This window comes from Exserohilum turcica (assembly GCF_000359705.1).
Source record: "Exserohilum turcica Et28A unplaced genomic scaffold SETTUscaffold_3, whole genome shotgun sequence".
Lineage (NCBI taxonomy): Eukaryota > Fungi > Ascomycota > Dothideomycetes > Pleosporales > Pleosporaceae > Exserohilum > Exserohilum turcicum.
In genome coordinates this window covers 1,546,177-1,563,699 of record NW_007360136.1, presented here as the reverse complement: position 1 = coordinate 1,563,699, position 17,523 = coordinate 1,546,177, and the positions used below count along the sequence as shown (strand labels likewise).

At 53.8% G+C, this 17,523-nt stretch overlaps 8 protein-coding genes across 8 annotated transcripts; 2 read left to right on the top strand and 6 right to left on the bottom strand.

The window, feature by feature from the left end:
- Positions 1 to 437: 437 nt before the first annotated feature.
- SETTUDRAFT_91280 (uncharacterized protein) lies at positions 438 to 1,714 on the bottom strand (the record flags this gene model as incomplete). Its single annotated transcript, XM_008029281.1, has 5 exons — positions 438 to 466; positions 516 to 863; positions 920 to 1,301; positions 1,355 to 1,550; positions 1,611 to 1,714. 5 exons carry the CDS (start codon positions 1,712 to 1,714, stop codon positions 438 to 440), a joined length of 1,059 nt encoding a protein of 352 aa, XP_008027472.1.
- A 2,040-nt stretch (positions 1,715 to 3,754) lies between these two features.
- SETTUDRAFT_163743 (uncharacterized protein) lies at positions 3,755 to 4,310 on the bottom strand. The gene is made up of 2 exons (XM_008029280.1): positions 4,195 to 4,310; positions 3,755 to 4,137 (listed from the first exon to the last, which is right to left on the bottom strand). Exons 1-2 carry the CDS (start codon positions 4,223 to 4,225, stop codon positions 3,995 to 3,997), a joined length of 174 nt encoding a protein of 57 aa, XP_008027471.1. The 5' UTR covers positions 4,226 to 4,310; the 3' UTR covers positions 3,755 to 3,994.
- A 950-nt stretch (positions 4,311 to 5,260) lies between these two features.
- On the bottom strand, positions 5,261 to 7,431 carry SETTUDRAFT_163742 (uncharacterized protein). The gene is made up of 2 exons (XM_008029279.1): positions 5,709 to 7,431; positions 5,261 to 5,650 (listed from the first exon to the last, which is right to left on the bottom strand). The coding sequence occupies exons 1-2, from the start codon at positions 7,406 to 7,408 to the stop codon at positions 5,497 to 5,499; spliced, it is 1,854 nt and encodes a 617-aa protein (XP_008027470.1). The 5' UTR covers positions 7,409 to 7,431; the 3' UTR covers positions 5,261 to 5,496.
- A 302-nt stretch (positions 7,432 to 7,733) lies between these two features.
- SETTUDRAFT_91677 (uncharacterized protein) lies at positions 7,734 to 10,298 on the top strand (the record flags this gene model as incomplete). Its single annotated transcript, XM_008029278.1, has 3 exons — positions 7,734 to 7,841; positions 7,896 to 9,750; positions 9,826 to 10,298. The coding sequence occupies 3 exons, from the start codon at positions 7,734 to 7,736 to the stop codon at positions 10,296 to 10,298; spliced, it is 2,436 nt and encodes an 811-aa protein (XP_008027469.1).
- Positions 10,299 to 11,152: 854 nt separating this feature from the next.
- On the bottom strand, positions 11,153 to 12,607 carry SETTUDRAFT_163741 (uncharacterized protein). The gene is made up of 3 exons (XM_008029277.1): positions 12,246 to 12,607; positions 11,361 to 12,177; positions 11,153 to 11,306 (listed from the first exon to the last, which is right to left on the bottom strand). The coding sequence occupies exons 1-2, from the start codon at positions 12,378 to 12,380 to the stop codon at positions 11,650 to 11,652; spliced, it is 663 nt and encodes a 220-aa protein (XP_008027468.1). The 5' UTR covers positions 12,381 to 12,607; the 3' UTR covers positions 11,153 to 11,306; positions 11,361 to 11,649.
- A 735-nt stretch (positions 12,608 to 13,342) lies between these two features.
- On the bottom strand, positions 13,343 to 14,154 carry SETTUDRAFT_137217 (uncharacterized protein; the record flags this gene model as incomplete). Its single annotated transcript, XM_008029276.1, has 1 exon — positions 13,343 to 14,154. Exon 1 carries the CDS (start codon positions 14,042 to 14,044, stop codon positions 13,343 to 13,345), a length of 702 nt encoding a protein of 233 aa, XP_008027467.1. The 5' UTR covers positions 14,045 to 14,154.
- Positions 14,155 to 14,988: 834 nt separating this feature from the next.
- Positions 14,989 to 15,969, bottom strand: SETTUDRAFT_90398 (uncharacterized protein; the record flags this gene model as incomplete). Its single annotated transcript, XM_008029275.1, has 1 exon — positions 14,989 to 15,969. The coding sequence occupies one exon, from the start codon at positions 15,967 to 15,969 to the stop codon at positions 14,989 to 14,991; it is 981 nt and encodes a 326-aa protein (XP_008027466.1).
- Positions 15,970 to 16,908: 939 nt separating this feature from the next.
- Positions 16,909 to 17,487, top strand: SETTUDRAFT_32200 (uncharacterized protein; the record flags this gene model as incomplete). Its single annotated transcript, XM_008028823.1, has 1 exon — positions 16,909 to 17,487. The coding sequence occupies one exon, from the start codon at positions 16,909 to 16,911 to the stop codon at positions 17,485 to 17,487; it is 579 nt and encodes a 192-aa protein (XP_008027014.1).
- Between the last annotated feature and the right edge of the window lie 36 nt (positions 17,488 to 17,523).

Here is a 17,523-nt window from a genome sequence, read left to right as displayed (position 1 = left end):
AGCAGACGACATTTTGGTTTGCATAGCGGAGACAGCACTACTCTTGTACCCATAGCGCAAAACACAAGGGCATTTGGGCGGCGTTCAAACGTCACATGGACTCCACTGATATGCAAGTCTGGGTTCAGCTGTGCCATGCAACATGGCAAATGGATCAAGTCGCAAAAAAAGGATGCATTCTGCTTGTTCCCATCTCGTACTGTGTGGATGGTAGGAGGTCCTCCATAGAAAACATTCAAAGCTCAAGTTCATATTCGCACGCCTTCGTGCTGCCAGGCTAACATGGTTCATCTTCTGAGAATCCAAATGACCGAAACATGGTATGCCACCTCTCACATGGTAGTGCGCTCAGACCAGCTAGCTGCAGACAAGTTGCGGAAATCGACTCGATTGTGGTATCTTGTATTAATCTCGCGCAAGGTTGGAAACGCTCCGGTTTACCGCATAATCTCCTGGTAGATGAGGACTGCTCATTGTTAGCTGTGGCTCGATGCTGGAAAGGCGGTGTCACTTACGCTTCAACTGTTCCTTGGTAAGGTTGTCCTTGTTCTTGTCAAAGTCGAAGAACTCCTCGGGAATTGGGTCCGCGCCCGGCTCGTCATCTGGGTCGTGGTATGGCTCAAGGTAGGGGTGCTTGAGCGCGTCCTCGACCGAGATACGCTTGACTGGGTTGAAGGCTAGTAATCGCTCCAGCAGGTCAAGCGCCAGATCATTTGTCTTGGGAAACATGGCCTTCCATGGGATCTTCTTCTTGAAGGGCAGCGATCGAATGTATTCGCGAGCTCGGCGGGACTTGATGCCGTAGTAGTCCTCCATGGTGGGCGTGCCGAGTACGTCGAGAATCAATGTGAGCTGGTGGTGGTCTAGCCAAAAAGTCAGCTTCGTGGAACTGCGTCTCGACGCCTTTTGCGCGACTTACAGTCCTTTCCTGGGAAAAGGGGCTTTCCGCTCAACATCTCAGCTAGGATACATCCTACACTCCATACATCGATGGCTTTTGTGTACTCCTTAAAGGTAAGCATAATCTCTGGCGCACGGTACCAACGCGTGGCGACGTATTCGGTCATGAAGCCAGAGTTGTCTTCGGTCGAGGCGGCCGATCGAGCCAGACCAAAGTCACACACTTTGAGATCGCAATTTGCGTTGAGGAGCAGGTTCGAGGGCTTGAGATCGCGGTGGAGGACGTTTGCAGAGTGCATGGCCTTGAGCGCGCGCAGCGTCTGGTAAATGAAGTACTGGCAGTGGTCGTCGGAGAGCTCCTGTGTGCGGATGACGCGATGCATGTCCGTCTCCATGAGTTCCTGGGGCAGCGTGTTAGCGGCGGACGGGCATGCAGACAAGCAGACGTGCGCACCTGGATCAGGTAGACCTCTGTAAAGGTCTCATAGTTGCGGGGTTTCTGGATGTCGAGGATGGAGATGATGTTCTCGTGGTTGAAGTACCGCAGCAGCTTCATCTCTCGCAGCGTCCGCAGACAGAACATGGAGTGGTCAAAGGGCGTGATCTTCTTGATGGCAACCTTCTGGCCCGAGGGCTTGTGCAGTGCGGAGCTGTGCAATGGGTTAGCTGGTGGGCTCGGCTCAGCAGCGCCACTGGCAGAGGGTACCTACCACACGACGCCGTATGCGCCCTCTCCTACGACATCCTGGATATCGTACTGCTCCGAGACGTTGAAGGAGATCTTCCTGGAGCTGCCGCTTCCCGCTGGCGGCATGGTGGCGGGTGGTGTGGATGGGATGCGCGGGGGGCGCGGTGGTGGTGGCAGGCAGTGGGCGTGGTGATGGTACTCGGGTGTTTTGCGGGGTTGCAGTCAATGGCTAGGCGGGGGGGGACAATTGACGGAAGAGACGAGCGAGGTGGCTGGCGGTATAGATGTGAGACGAGGAATCTGGATGTCTTGTTGGTCAGCACAGGCTCTGGATGTCATCAAACAGGGCATTGTTCACAAGACGGAAAGCGTGCTCTGGGCGCTCATGGTGAAACGGCCCTGTGTCAGACACAGACTTCAGCCCCACGTGCTTCTTCCTTCTTTGCGCGGCCGCCGCCGCCGCAGCAAGCAGCAGCAATTGACAGAGCGTGCATGGCGGGCGCTGGGCACGAGCGAGCACAAACGACGGCGGCTACCTATGCGCGGCTACATGCTCGAGGGCGGGCGCGCCTCTTTGGGACGGGCAGATGACTTACATTCGGTGCAGATGCTTGCAGGGCGTCGCCAGTCAGAGGGTGAGGGCGGCGGCGAGCGAGGGCAAGCTTTCGGGCCGGACGGTTAAGCGTTGTCGTCGTGGCCCGTCGTCGAAGAGAGGTGCTGGTGCTGTCGAGAACGTGCTGGGGTCGAGGGGGGAGGGAGGCGGTGACAGAAAGGGGAGACGGATGGTGGGGCAGCGTCGGTGGTGGGTGGTGGGTGGTGTACAGTACAGCTAGGCGTAGGGCACGTCTTGTTGTCTGCCAAGCCAGTCAGTCCGTCAGTTGGCCAGTCGGTCCAGAGGGCCAGCACGCGAGGGGGGGGGGAGGGGGCGTGGATCGTGGGCCGCGGCCTGTGGTTCGTTTCTGCGATGGCGGTGGTGTCGTGGTGATGGTGATGGTGATGGTGATGGTGATGGTGATGGGGATAATGATGATGATGATGATGATGATGGTGGTGCGTCGACGGTGCCGCTGCGGCTACAGCTGTCTTTGTTGTGCGAGGGAGCCTTGATACGTGCCTAGCAACAGGGTGTGATGGCGCCTGGGCTACTGCGTGCTTGCGGCGACGGCGGGCTGTACTAGAGGGGCGACTTAGGCTAAGTATGCATCCATCTACCTCTAGAGGCGGCATGGCGGGGTCCCTCGCACGCCAGGCACACACACCACCACCAGCCATCCAGTCCGTCTGCTGCACTCTGCTCGTTGCTGCTGCGTGCTCCTCCCACATGCACTCGCACTCGCACTCACGCGACGGCCGCCGCGTACAGCCCGGCGAGTTGCGCCCTCGGTGCGCCCGCCAGCGGCCCCAGCGAGACTTTGGCTAACCGCCGTCTGATCCAGCCACTGTGTGAGCTGCGCGAGTCGCCATGGCGTGCCGTCGGTCAGATGCTCCAGAGCCCTCTCACGGCCAGTCTCAACCTCTGGAGCCTTGTTTCGCCAGCATCATAGGGCGGCAAGGCACTCGATGGCTGAAACCGGCCGCGCCTGCAGGGCCTGGTTCCACGCTTGCAACAGCTATACTTAGCAGGCCCATTATGAGACCAGCCTCACCATCATGGCCATGCGGGAGCCCCCTCTCCCGGAAGCCATTGGTCGGGCCCGCCATCACCAACTCCGACTCCAACACTGCCTCCAACGCTGCCCCCCGGCCCCAGCCCTCTATGACTCTGTCTGATCGCTGTGCTCTACGCGCCTCGCCTCTGCAGCGCCTCTGCAGCCCGTCCGATTGGGCGAGGACAATATCTGGCCATCCCCCATGCATGCTGCACATGGACATCATCATCCTTGCATGCACATGTTTGATGCCGAAGCCTCAGGAACTTCCAGAACACCTGTTTCAAGCGGGAACCGAGCCGGACGGGAGCGGCGGTGCCCCAGCACATCTTCGCAACTCGTGAGCACCCAGTCCACATGCCGTGGCACCCTGTTCCATGCTTCCGGAGGGGCAGCCAAGTCACGACGACTGCACGCTCCCGTTGGAACCACCAGCCGTACCCGAGGCCCCGTCGTGCAAGACGTTGACTGTCCATGGATGGGCCAGTCTTCACGGCATCATTAGTACCCAATAGTATCTTGTCAATATTCATCATGTAGTATTTGCAAATCGCTAACTCGTGTCGGAAATCACGTGACCCGCATCAATCACAAGCCGTCGCACCACTGGCCAGAACGCCTTCTCTACACCCATATACGCCGCTGTACCATGTCCATGCCCAACCCTCCCTTGGAAGCAGAGGCAAGTTATCATGACATGGCAGTCAACATCATGTTGCCGCCATCATGACTTTGACCCCCTCAACCACGCCGGGAGTCATGCCGACGACAGCGTGCCCATGGGCGGGTACTGATGTCCCTCTTTCTCGATTCGTGGTCCGCATGTGCACCACTGGTCTGAGGGGACGCTCTCCATGACGCCAGCAATGTGGTTTCCGCAGCCCCACCACGTCGTCTTGTCTAAAAGCCGCGTTAGACACAAACACCACGTGTGCCTAGGGAGAAAAAGAAACCTACGGCACGAGTCGCACGAAGCCTTTTTGCACATAGTGGTGATAGTTTGACTGTAAGTTTCAAGTATCCTTGGCAGCTGCCCTAGCAGAGAGAATCTGGCAACGTATGATGGGAATGTGGCGGATGCCGATGATGATGATGATGATGATGATGATGTCTGGTACCACAGCAAGAACCAGACCAGCACAAGCGTCGCGTCTCCCTATATACACATGCGCCCCTCTCCACGCAAAAATCATAGGTACGTGATTTTCTGTCCGCCGCGGCGCAATTCCCCTTGGATAAACCCCATCTCGGGGACCGTGGTCGCCATCGGCCAGGCCCTGTGCTCGCCGCTGATTGGCCCACGCACACATCGCTCCGAACTATAGCTAGGTAAGTCGGCGACCACAACCTTCGGCGACGTCGTGCTTGGAACCACTTCTGTTTATTTCCTTCTTCCTTCGTCCCAACTGCGTGTCCTCCCCCCCCCCACCTCCTCCCGGCTTGCACGACCAGGGACTAGCATACGGGTGAGGCGCTAGAACACACCATCCGGTGGTTTTTCCTCGTCTGCGCTACACTGCTTTTGAGCTCGCCGTGGGTCCGGTGTCGAGGCCTAAGCATGACAAGGCGAGGCCTCGCGGCTACTCGGCAGTGTCATCTTACTGCTGCTTGTTGACCATGAGTGGCTAGTATCCTTCTAGAAACTTGTCTGTAGGTAGACCTGGGCCGATGTATATCAGTCAGCTCAGCGCAGCATCATGCTGTGGACACGGCATCACTGTACCTGCGCACGCTCTCTCCCCCTCTCTCCCTGGCTGCCTAGCGCATGTGGCGCGGCGAGACATTGCAAATCAGCTCGTAGCCGAACAGAGAGAGAAACGTCTGCTGCACTGTGTCATGGCAGAATAGCATGCCATCCCTTGCTTTTCAAGTCTGATCGACACATCATACGCGATCAAGGCTGCATGTTTCTGCTAACGACGCCACGGTAATAAACTCCGGAGCAATCGCGTTGCACGTCCTCTGATCCAAGTGCAGATGCAAAGACAGAATGAAACCATCAGCTTTTTTTCCAAGAAACAACGTCGTATGCAAACTAGCCAAACATGACTGTCTATATGCCGGGTACTATGGTGTTTTTCTTTTCGCTTCTACGCACATGATCCAAGATGCCCCCGTTACAGAAAGATGCTCAGGTATTCACGGGTTCATGGCCCCGCATCAGCTGCAGCCTGTCCTTTCTACCTCGGCGACCAAACTCTTCGCTAATGTTTAGCTTGATTCATGCAACAACATACACTTCATGTAGTATTATCGCTCCTAGTCAAAAGTAATCTTCGTCGCAGCCTTGGCATTCTCAGTGTCTTTGTAAAAGGCACCATAGGCTCCGTGTTCCTTCTTCTTGACAGTGGTGCCAAACTTCATCAGATCTTCCGGTACGGGCTGATTCGCTGCCTTGAGTACATTGATCAATCTGCGAGACTTGTCAGCTCAACGTCATATGGTCGACAAATGCCTAGGGGGCCACTCACGAGCCAGAGAGCGCCTTGTCCTGTTCTGTGAAGAACGTAATGGCCAGCCCTTCCTTTCCGGCACGACCCGTCCTACCAATCCTGTGCACATAGTCCTCAGCTGTCAAGGGAAACGTGACGTTGATGACCAGCTTAACTGCCGGAATATCAAGCCCTCGAGCAGCCACGTCTGTTGCCACAAGCAGGGGCACATGGCCTTCCTTGAAAGCCGCGAGCGAGGCACTGCGCTTTTCCTGGCTCAAATCCCCATGGATGCCGCCCACACGGAATTTCTTCACGCGAATAAAGTTTTCAATGCGCACTGCTTCTTTTTTGAACAAACAGAAGACAAGGATACGGTCGTCTTTGTTTTTTCCCGACTGATACTGCTGGAGCAGCTGCAGCAGACGCTGTTCCTTGGCGCGGGTATCTAACACCTCGACGACCTGTTTAATGCGCACGTTGGCGCGGAGCTCACCCGATTGATTGTCGCCGATCGTGATCCTGACCGGCGAGCTCATGAATGTCGACGCCAGATCCCGAACCGAAGGCGGCCAAGTAGCGGTGAACATCAGAGTCTGCCGCTTCTTGGGCGTCTGCGAGATAATCTGTCGAATTGCTTCTTCAAACCCCTTGTCAAGCATGCGGTCGGCCTCGTCGAGGACTACGTACTCGGCTTTGCTGAGGTCCGCAGAGCCATCGCTAATAAGATCGTTGAGGCGACCTGGTGTAGCGACAACAATGTGCGCCTTGCGGCAAGCCGCCACTTGCGGGTCTTTTGGCACACCACCGTATACGCAAACTACCGACAGTCCAGCAGGTGTTGCCAAAGCTACCAGTTGATCGTAAATCTGGACCGCCAGTTCACGCGTAGGTGAGACAATGACGGCCTTGATACCCTTTCGCTTGTCCTTGGGCAGCAAGGCGATATTGCGCACGCAAGGTACGCCAAACGCAAGCGTCTTGCCGGAACCCGTCTCAGCAACACCAACCATGTCCCTTCCTGAGAGCAAGAAAGGCCATGTGGCTGCTTGTATAGGCGTAGGCGCGGTGAACTTGCAGAAAAAGGCGCGTAGGGTATCGTCGACGGGCAGATACTTGAAGTTCAAGATGGGACGCAGTGTGCGGGCTGCGGGCTTGGGGTCCTGAATGGTCATGGTGTTCTTGGAGAGGAAAGCATCGATTTCCGACTGAGGAAGCTGCGTCAACTCGCTGCTCTCCTCGTATTGCCCGGCCTCCGCGCTCGTCCCGTTGGCTGCTGCGGGCTCTACGTTGGTCGCCGCTGGTGGCGGCTTCGATGAGGGTGCGGACTCGGCGGCTTCTTCGCCTTTAGCCAATGCCTTGAGGCGTTTCTTCTCTGCCTTTCGTGCAGCCTTCTCCGCAGCCTTCACGGCATCCTCGTCTTCAGCAGCGACGCCATTGGAGTCGGGCGCCTCAGTCTCTGCCGCAGCCTTCTTCGCCTTCTTTGCCTCTTTGGCTTCCTTCTTTGCCTTCTTCGCCGCCTTGCGCTCGGCCTTTGACAGCTTCTCCTCGCCCTCGGAATCGTCCGCGCTCTTGCCGTTTGTCACCTCGTGCGTGTGGCCATTTGTCTCTGTCGCGTCAACAGTAGCGGATTTGCTGAGCCTCTTGCTCTTGTCTTTCTTGCTCTTCTTTCGTGAGATTTCGAGGGCAGTGGTCGCGCCCTCTTCGGTGACGACGTCAGAAATTGGCCGTTTACCCATCTTGTCGATGCGCAAAGCTCTCCGTGCAGAAGCTGTGAGGGAAGGTGAAAAAACGACTTTTTTCGTCGGCGGTCGGCGTTGGCCCAATCGATAAGGCGCGAGCTAGTCCTAATGGGCTCAACGCGACTCTAGACCGGCAAATCTCGCGTCTCGGAGCCCTACTACCTTGTCACCTAGTCTTCTTTTTTCCACAACTCCGACCGCTGGTTGGAGAAGGCGATGGGATTGTGCAATAGCCCAGCCTCATTCATCTTTCACTACGACTGGAAGTCATGACCAGATTTGCCCGACCACGTGCATCACCTTCAACACTCTGTAAACTGTCATGGCGGATGTAACAGTACTGAGGTGTTGGCCGGCATGCGTCGATGCAATCGATTGGTCCCCCGATGGCATCATTGCACTAGCGTCCGATGAGCGTGTAGAGCTGCTCGTACGTTTTATTGAGATCAAAGAATCCAAGATGTTCTTGCTGATGGCTGTCTAGTTTCCGAATACTGTCGATTTCGACAGAGACCAAGTCCTCCCTCAATGGCAGCATGTTCCGCTCAAGGTACCACTTTTCTCACTTGACGAGCTACCTCTCAAAGAACTTGCGCCGATATCCGATTACTCAATTGGTGAAGAAATCTCCAATAGTGCCCCCATTAGCATCGCGTGGTCACCGTCAGGCCTTGCAAAGCATCGAAAGTGCGCCCTTGCTGTTCTTACTGCGAATCTGACCCTTTCCATCTGGTCAGCGCAGGGTAAGCCGCAAGATGAATCAAGCTGGACCCGGTGTCTTATCATTAACGATGCCCTCGCTGATCACTTTAGCGGCTGCCATGGCGAGCCCAGCCACCTGACGGTATCTTGCAAAGAACAGCTGCGCTTGAGAAGTCGTGTTCGTGCTTTTGCATGGGCGCCAGCTTTACCTGACCCTGAGCCGGTCGCTATCATTGGGACTCGCTTGCTATTCTCTCGGCACTTTCTGGCCATGTCCAACGATGACAACCATCTCATCCTCATGGCGGTCGACTCGCCTACATCGACCTTGGGAGTAGAGCGAAACTGGAGAGCAGAGGTTTTGACTCACAAATCTTTGACACCCAATTCAGACAAGGTATTCTTGGAGCCACGTGTATTTGAAGATATGATGAAACAACAGCGACACATATCTCATATCGCATGGAGTCCCTGGATTCTGCACGATGGCTGTCAATACTCAGTGGTTGCGTACGCCACGAATGAAGACGTGCGGGCAAGGGTCATTAGGTATGGAACCGACGATATGCACATGGACGAGGAAGTAATATACCCTGGGGTTGAAATGCGATTTCAAGGTCCAATGAAGTGGTCGCCCAAAGTCGAAGATGGAGATCGACTCAAACTTGCCCTCTTCACAAACTCGGGACTAGTTTGTCTGAGCATATCTGCATACGATGCCTCTATCATTGAATCCAAAACACACGATCTTGACGGGCGATGGGACCAAATTTCCGGTGCGACATGGGATACCGCCGACGAGTCAATATGTCGCCTTCATGTAAGCTCACTGCTATCCACTCTCCACAGTCCGACGTCTGTTCTCGAGGCCTCTTCGGACAAACTGGAAAGCCTGGGGAATGCAAGCTGGCGAGAAAAGATTGAAAACAATCTGGCACTCTTCAGTGTTAAAAACGGGCTCAAGGGCAACAGTAAGGCCAAAGTGTGGGGTCTATCCAGCTCTCCGCTAGGTGACTTTATTGCGGCATGCAACAGTGTGCATCCGTCAGACATGATTGAATACGGGATACCTGCCGACAGAAGCGGGACCGTCGCCATTAGTTCTTTGCGACATGGCAGTGAACAGCGAGAGGCCTTTCCGAAAGCGAATGTTAGCGCAGAGGGAGTGACGTATACCATACGGAAGCTGGCAGAAGACGTGGTTGAGGACCCTGATGATATACCAGCGTTCGCAGAGGAGATTGCGCAAAAGCTCACGCAGGCTTATGCGGCTCCTGCAGCTCCGGAAGAGGAGGTGAAACAGCCGACTTTGGGTGCCGGTACAAGTGACATCCACTCACTGATCAAGGCGTTCAAGATGGCAGCGTTTCTGAATGAGCATACGCTAAAAGATAGGTATGCGATACTCGTATCTAAAGCGTGTAAGACGGGATCGCCGGACGAGCTAGCAAGAACGCTGATAGCGTATCGCCTTGCTAATGCGGTGCAGCGTCTCCTGTCATCAGTGGCTAATACGCCTTTCAGCATGGAGATTGTGGCCCAGCATCGACAGCTCATTACGCTCGTCAACGAAGCCATGGGGCATGAGCCCGCAAAGGGCGAACCCTCCAACCACACAGGATTCTCGGGCGGCGACAGTTCTTTGCCTGTCAATGATGGCACAAACGGCGATGTTAACGGCACAGACCAGGGGACTGTGAAGACAGTGGAAGACAGATGCGACTTCTGCTCTGCTTCGATCCCGTTTAGTGACTTGATGTCGGCATCGTGCACGAACGGGCATGAATTCCCGAGATGTGGATTGAGCTTTGTGGCCATCCAAGCGCCTGGTATCACCAAGCACTGTGGTATTTGCAGCACGCCATTCCTGAGCGACGAGTTTGTGATAGCCCAGGAACATGGGGAAAGGACGAAGAAAGATGAAGACAGCATCATGATGGATGTGACGCAGGATGGACATGGGAACGACGAGGACATGGGAACAACAAAAGCAACCAGTGCACCGAATGACGAGGAGGGAGAAGAGGCAGCTCAGGCCATGGATGGGGAAGCAGAGCAGAAAGGCAAGAATGCCGAACAAGGAGAAACCGAGGTGAAAGGAAGGAGTCTTCCTGTATCGTTAGCGCGTGTGCTGTTCCTGAGCTGCGATGCTTGCATCTACTGCGGGGGAAAGTTTGTCGGCTAATGGCGAGTAAGGAGAGGTGAGAAATGGGGAGTTGGGTGCAGGTGGCCATGCAGTACTTTGGACGAGTAGGGTCGAGGATGCTCTCGCCGCGAGCCAGCAATGCTTGTGACTAGCTATGGTGCAGAGAAACGAATATCCACACCATGTGTTGAGTTTGTCTGGAGCATGCCGTGGCACCGACGGCAAAGGATTATATTGATGGCTTTGTGGGTAACGCATGGAATGACTTGCATACGCCCGTCTTCGCATCTGCATACCTGGTTCTAGCCATTCACGGACGTGTTTGGTAGACGTTGGCAGCCAACCAAGAGTCTTCGCCCCTATCAGCGCCCCTCCGGAGTGGAGCCGTGTGGTTGAGAAGCGGACTTGGCGGCAGCAACATGGCAGCCGGCACATGGAGACGAAGAGAGGCGACTGTTAGGCGGGCATCTGCAATGCAACCACGGGCGGTGCGGGCATGGGCTTCCCTCTTGGCGCTACCACTGCCACTACGGCGACGATGGCGTGTTGGTGTCTTCTCGCACAAAGCGCGCAAATCCCCCCACTGCTTTCACGTGACATGGAGGGCGAGAGAAGAGGCCAGAACACCCCCACCGGCCTTCCCGGCCCCGGGACCGCCAAAATGGCGCAGGCCAATCACGCGGCGGCTGCACCGCGGGCAAAGTGGGGGGCCCGTCTGGGGTTGCCCTGCTAGGCAATTCCAGGGTCTGCGAGCCGCGAGTGCGAGTGCGAGCGGGGCAGGCCAAGCGCTTTGGGCGTGCAGCGTCGCCACTGGTCATGGCTGTCCGCACAAGTCGCGCATGCCTCCATATATAAGACTCTGCTGTCGACGCCCTCACCTTTCCTCCTCCACCACCACTCAAGCAACCAAGACTCTCTGAACACACACTTCCCATTTCCAACCACCCAAACCCAACCACTCCACCAACCACCACCATGAAGGGTAACTGCGGCTGTGCTTCCGGTGCCTGCAACTGCGGTGCCACCTGCAGCTGTGACGGCTGCCCCGTACGTCATGCCTGGCTCCATGTTGATTCACTCGCCAGCTAACAGTATTGGCAGGGCAAATAAGCAACAGACTGGCTCTCTACGAGTTCGACGGCACGACGGCACAACAATCATCGTGCCCAGACAATCAAACGCCCAACATGTAGTAGTTAGCATTGCATGACTAGGAACGCATCAAGCCAACAGGACATGATGTCACAAAGGATAAAATGACAACCTTTTGCCATGACACTCGTGCGTCGAATGTGCCCCTGTGATTGCTATTCCGCTGTTTGATTCGACCGTGTATCTCAAACCGATGACTATGGCTAACTTTAAGTCTCCTGTATCACCCCACCTCATCTTACCCGCAGCACACGGTGGCATCTTCCTGCATGCGATCCTCACCGCCTCCGCTGACACTGAAGCTCTCCCATCCAAAGACAAAGTATCCAATGTACGCCCCGATGAAGATGCAAATGATAAAGTATCCGTTGTAGTACATGGCCAGCAACATGACAAAGTACGCCACGGCAAAGGCACACGTGTGTAGCAACGCCCTAACCGCCTGTTGCATGATGCTCGGCCTGAACTTGGCTCGTGAAGCCCCCGCCATGCCCGAAGTTGCTCTCTCTGTAGTCTCTGGTTGTTTGTTCGTAGCTGCGCCGTTCGAAGACGAGGCCGAGGAAGAGGTATTCGTAGCCGAGACGAGCGTCTTGCTGTACTGTGTGACGAGGAAGCGATCGTATTCCTTTGCCGCGCGGCGCAGGAACTCGAGGAGAACTACGAGCAGGATCACGCCGATACACGAGCCCGCAAACATGGCCCTGGACCTAACGTGCCACGACGACGAGATGAAACATGTGTCAATGACATTCCAGTTCCACAGCATCTATGTGGCCAAGGTTAGCATACTGTGGTGCATCGCTTGCATCAACAGAGAGTGACAGGGCCACCTACGCTGATCTTGCATCCATTTCCCATACCCATTCCCATGCCGCCCATGCTGCTCGATGGCGACGTCATAGGTGCCGAGCTGCTCATTGTCGCAGTATCCATTGACATGACCGTTTGTGTAGACGCCGACATATCCATCGTCACTGTTGTTGGATGTGCATCGACGGAGTGAGAGGGAGTGAGTGCGGCGTGTTCAAACAGCAGTTGACCAAGTTTTACTCGTCAGCACGGTTGCCAGGGAAGGTGGAAATGGAAGAGATGGTGAGCTGGGGGAAAGTGCAGTGTCTGGTACGCTACACTTGTCTCTACACTAGACTGTGGATTCGCGTAGAGGCAATCAAGACCAAGCATAAATACAGTATGTAGCCCAGAAACACCACTCAGCCGGGCAGCACACGGGGGCCACGATACTTATAGCTACCCAGCATGCCCACGCACCGGCGCGTAGCAGGGATCCAGGTCCTACAATCCACACGGCAGCATGGGTCCTACTCTTACACAGGCGCCTATCCTCACCCCGATGTACACTAAAATGCCCATCTTCTTCTCTTTCTGCACCACCATAGCCTGACTGCTTGACGGGGTATCCCATGTTCCATGCCATAAGCGTGCTCGACTCGCAGCGCGCCTTGCCCAAACGGGTTTAACGCGCGCATGCAGATGAGAAGGTTTCCCCCCAGTATGAGCATGTTTCGCGCCTCAGCAGAGGATAACATGATAACAGTCTTTTTTCTTCTTTTCCTAGCGGTACCAAGAAACCATGTGTGCATGCATAATCGGCTTTTAGCTGCTTGACGCGTCAGGCGAGACAACAAGGGGTAGTGGCGGTGCCGGCACCGGGCTGCATGGGGGGTTGCATGAGCTGGGGAAACGCATCTCCCATGTGCGATAGATGAAATGCATATTACAAGCAGCGTGAAGGAACGGGTTATGGTGTCTGTGGGGTCCCGGGGCTGCGGACGCGGATACAGTGGTATAAGAAAGGCTACCTACGACTGCTGGGCTTTCGTCATGTGACGGGGTTCATCAGGAAAGCCATATAAGCACCGATCGACTCTATTCGATTCACTCTATTCTGCCTTCGACAGATATTCCAGATTCTATCCAGCAATCGTCTCATTCCTCGCAAACGGATCGACACTCGGATCCGTAATCCGCACATGCTCGATAAACCTCGCAATCGTCGTCGCATTCTCAGGCGTATACGTCTTCTCTACCCAATGCAACATCATATCGATACCCGCCGTGACTCCTGAAGAGCTCCAGATAGGCGGCGAACTCTCATTCTCCTCCACCCAGCGCGCGCTTGGCACCCACGTCGTGTTGGGGTTGTTTTCCACCGTCGTGACCCACGACAACTTGTTCGACGTTGCCCTTTTGCCGTTGAGAATCCCAGAACGCGCTGCTAGTGCCGACCCAGTGCAGATGGTAAGCACATGGCGGACTTTGGGTGTCGTATCCCGGATATACTGCATGGTGGCATTCAGGGTGGTGGGGTTGCGCCAGCCCGGTCCGCCTGGGATGATGAGCACGTCGAGTGGCGGCGCCGTCTCGAACGTGTGGGTTGGTGTGAGAGTCGGATACACAGATGAGTTCAGGGGATTCATGGCGGCGAGGGCAGGCCGCGTGGTCACGGGATCGAGCGTCTCGGCGATGTAGACTATATCGGTTTTGTAGGAGCCGCCAATGAATTGGAGGATTTCAGAGGGACCGTATACATCGAGCATGTCGAACATGCGGAAAAGAATGATTCCGTAGGTGCGTGGGACGCTAGTGTTTGATGCTGCGAATGTAAGTGGCATGTACCGTTACTAGTCACTGTTACCATGTACCGGCTACGACTATGCTAGATTGGAGCGCGAACACGCATAGAAATGCCCATGCTACCTGGAAAAAGCCCATTGTGAGAAGGTCAGGTTGGAACTGGATGCCGAACGAGCGTAGCAGTACGTCTGCTACTTAACGATTTACAGCCATATGAGCACCAAGCTTATTCCCGAGTCATGCAAGTATGAAGGCGTTTACCTACTATATTGCAGACAAATACAAGACTCTTGGCAAAATCCCGCATCCTACGAGTAGCAGTCTAGACTTTGAAGAAATATGGGAATAAGGCGTGCAGCCCTTTCCGAGCACTGCTCATCTTCCAATATACGGTTTGGGCGCCCATGAAGAATGTATTCCCCTAAGCAGAGACTGTTGGTCAGCTAATGATGAATTTCTATTAGATGTATGTCATTTTCTCACGCACCTAGTATCTTGTCATATATTCTGCGTATGTGAAAGGTCAGGGCTGCGCGTGATTGCGCAAGTTTCTGCACAAGGCAAAATGCGTGACGAGATAAACGAGGCGCCTGCATGCAAGATGTAAGTAAGGAAAAGCGGGGCGAGCCAATGAAACATCTTGTCCCTGTCCGTATTGCATCGACATCACAATCAACATTTGTAAAATAAAGGCAGCCTTGGATTAGAAAGATAAGCATACTTTTATGAGGCTGGTAAAACGCAAGCTACCCTCTGGTTGGCTAGCTTACCTACAGGCGCGCCAAGGCTAAAACGGTGCTCTTGGATATTTCGACTACATTAGAAGGCTGATGACCTGAATCTTCTCCGAGTATTATCTTGGAGAGGAAATGTGGCAGATATTAGTGATAGAAGAGTAATGCAGCGAATGTGTCTTCATCAGCAAACCCCTGCTGTGAAACAAGTCATTGGTGTCATTTACAATTCTCGTAATTGCTACGTATTACTGTGCGAGTTTACTCGGGTCTGCCCAGTGCCTTCCCTCACTGCTCGTGCCCTTATCTAGGAGATCAATTGTTGCAGGGATCTCGTGGAATGGGACTTCTCTCAACGAAGGCTTTACAGATCCTTGCTGGAGCAACTCTAAAACACGGTCACAGGTCTCTTTCGATGCTCCTAGAGATCCAGAAAGTTTGAAGCCCTTGTGGATCAAAAGCTCGACCGGGATCGTTACTGTTGGTGAGGCCACTCCTACAACAAGCACCGTTCCGCCTGGTTTTATCCCAGAGCAAGCTCCTAGGATAGTTTTGTCTGCACCAACAAAGTCAACAATGACGTCAAAATATATACCCTTTGCGTCTTCCAAGCTGTGGAAACAAGACTTTGCGCCCACACTCTTTGCTTCCTCGAATTTTGAATCGTTCAGGTCAAATCCATAAACGTCAGCGCCCTGGAGGACACCAAAGGTAAGCCCAGACATGCCCAGACGTCCAAGCCCAATGATACCAACAGCCATCCCTCTCTTGACCCCGGCACGAGCAACTACAGCGTGATATGCTGTGGCAAGCGCGTCCATTGATACGGCGGCTTGTGCAAAGGACACTCCTTCAGGGAGTGTTTTGACTCGCGACACTGGGATAGCTGCATATTCGGCGTAGCCACCATCGAAACCGAGTCCAATGGCCATGTTAAGATCGAATTCTTCGTAAGGTTGACTGATCTGATACACAGCGATGCGTTCGCCGATGCGATCTTGACTGACATTGGCCCCTGTCTTAACAATTTCCCCAGCCACTTCATGTCCAAGCGTTATGGGTTTCTTGGTTATCCAATAATCATTGCTCCCCTTAACGATGTGACAATCGGAATGGCACATTCCGGCTGCTCTAACTCGAATCAAGACTTCGTCCGGACCAGGTTCTGGTACTGGAACCTCAGTGAGATACAAGCCCTTGCCATCGCCATTGTATTGAAAAGCCTTCATCGTAAGGCGATGTGCGGGGTTTGTGGTTGTTGTTTTTGGATGGCTAGGTAGGATTAGTTCAAGACGCTGCAAGCTGAAAGGCAGACGAAGGTGTTTTCTAGATACGGATAGTAGACAAGAAAATTGAGGACAGGATCGACAGTATGATGGCCATGCAATTGGGTTTAAATATCCTCTATTTTGCCCGGAAGTATTCGGAAATAGCCTGTAATATTATTCCAACTGTCCTATCTCCATGGTAATGGAGAGTAAGATGCAACATCCGATGGTGTCTTAAAGTATCTCTATTGGCTAGAAGAACATGAGGGGCATCCTGATATTCGCCGACCAACGGCCCGACCGGAACATTATACCTTCGGCGGCTGAGAAAAGCCTGCGTACGGCTCACAAGGTAAGATCTAACTAAGCCGATTAGGAAATATATCCAGGCTGATCTTTACGTTGTTTGTGCGCTGCATGTCTCGGGCTGGCTGTTATGCGAATACCACGTAGGACACTACGCTGTAATAGTACTAGGCAACATTAGCAGCACGTCGATTTAGTCCATAATTGTATTGCTGCTGCTGGAATTGTAAAGATAGGTAGAACTTAATGGTATGTAAACTATCAATTGATGCTGATCAATTTGGGCTGAGCTGAGTCGCTTTATCTGAAGCCACTACTGTTGCATGATCAGGTCTAAAGTATGGCTTTCGAACAAACATTAGGTCTCATACAGAAAGCTATTACAACGACGACACTCTTCGTCACAATAACTTCTTTGCATTTCATCTCTATCCCAAAATGCCATTTGGAGAACTGCCAATTAGCGGGGCCTCTATTCCACAACATGCGCCGCCATATCCCAAGCATCCCAACCAGTTCAAGACTTCGTGCCTGAGCATAAAGTACTTCACAACAGCCTAAGCCGCCAGAAAAGTAGTCGCGGATATCTTTAAGATGGACGAGCAACCTATATGCCAAATCATGGTTTTCGATTACTCGATGAGCACTCTCGGAGCCTATTCGGAATTTGTCCACACGATTCAAGTCACGTATGAGAGGAGGACATTCGACTACACTGTTATCTTGATTCTTGATAACGAATCGGAAATCTTTGCCGGTCGCGAGCAATGGGGCTTTCCAAAAGTGTTTGGTCATGTGGACTTGAAAACAAAAACCGGATCCTCGTACATTAGCGCCCGCGTCGAACGCCCGGTAAGAGAGCATGTCGTTCAGCTTGGATTTACTCCTCTCGCGGAACAGGAAAGTCCCAGCGGGGTCGAGATGAACCCTACACTTTCTCTTGGTGTAGTTCCGGGGGTACATCAGAATGCATCACCAGCCGTCAAGGAGCTGGTGTCGTCTCGTATGCTGATGACTGGGGGTCACTTTTGGTTTGGGAAAGGCTGCATCGCGTATCCAATCCAGAACGCTCTGAGCCCTAGCTGGAATTTGCCCGTTGTGGCTCCTATAGTTTCTTTCTACTGGGCGAATACCAACGCTGAGTTGGTCTTGGAAGAAGTATTGAGTTTGTAAATTGTAGGATGTGTACTTGGGCTGTGAGCTTTCTGA

Excerpts from the sequence above, each read along its gene's own strand:
- SETTUDRAFT_163743 (XM_008029280.1), bottom strand. The coding sequence starts at position 4,225 with ATGTGCAAAAAGGCTTCGTGCGACTCGTGCC. Across the intron at positions 4,138-4,194 it reads GGCTTCGTGCGACTCGTGCC|ACAAGACGACGTGGTGGGGC; the intron begins GTAGGTTTCTTT and ends CGCGGCTTTTAG.
- SETTUDRAFT_163742 (XM_008029279.1), bottom strand. The coding sequence starts at position 7,408 with ATGGGTAAACGGCCAATTTCTGACGTCGTCACCGAAGAGGGCGCGACC. Across the intron at positions 5,651-5,708 it reads GACAAGGCGCTCTCTGGCTC|ATTGATCAATGTACTCAAGG; the intron begins GTGAGTGGCCCC and ends CAAGTCTCGCAG.
- SETTUDRAFT_163741 (XM_008029277.1), bottom strand. The coding sequence starts at position 12,380 with ATGGATATGTCGGCGTCTACACAAACGGTCATGTCAATGGATACTGCG. Across the intron at positions 12,178-12,245 it reads GAAATGGATGCAAGATCAGC|ATGCTGTGGAACTGGAATGT; the intron begins GTAGGTGGCCCT and ends TTGGCCACATAG.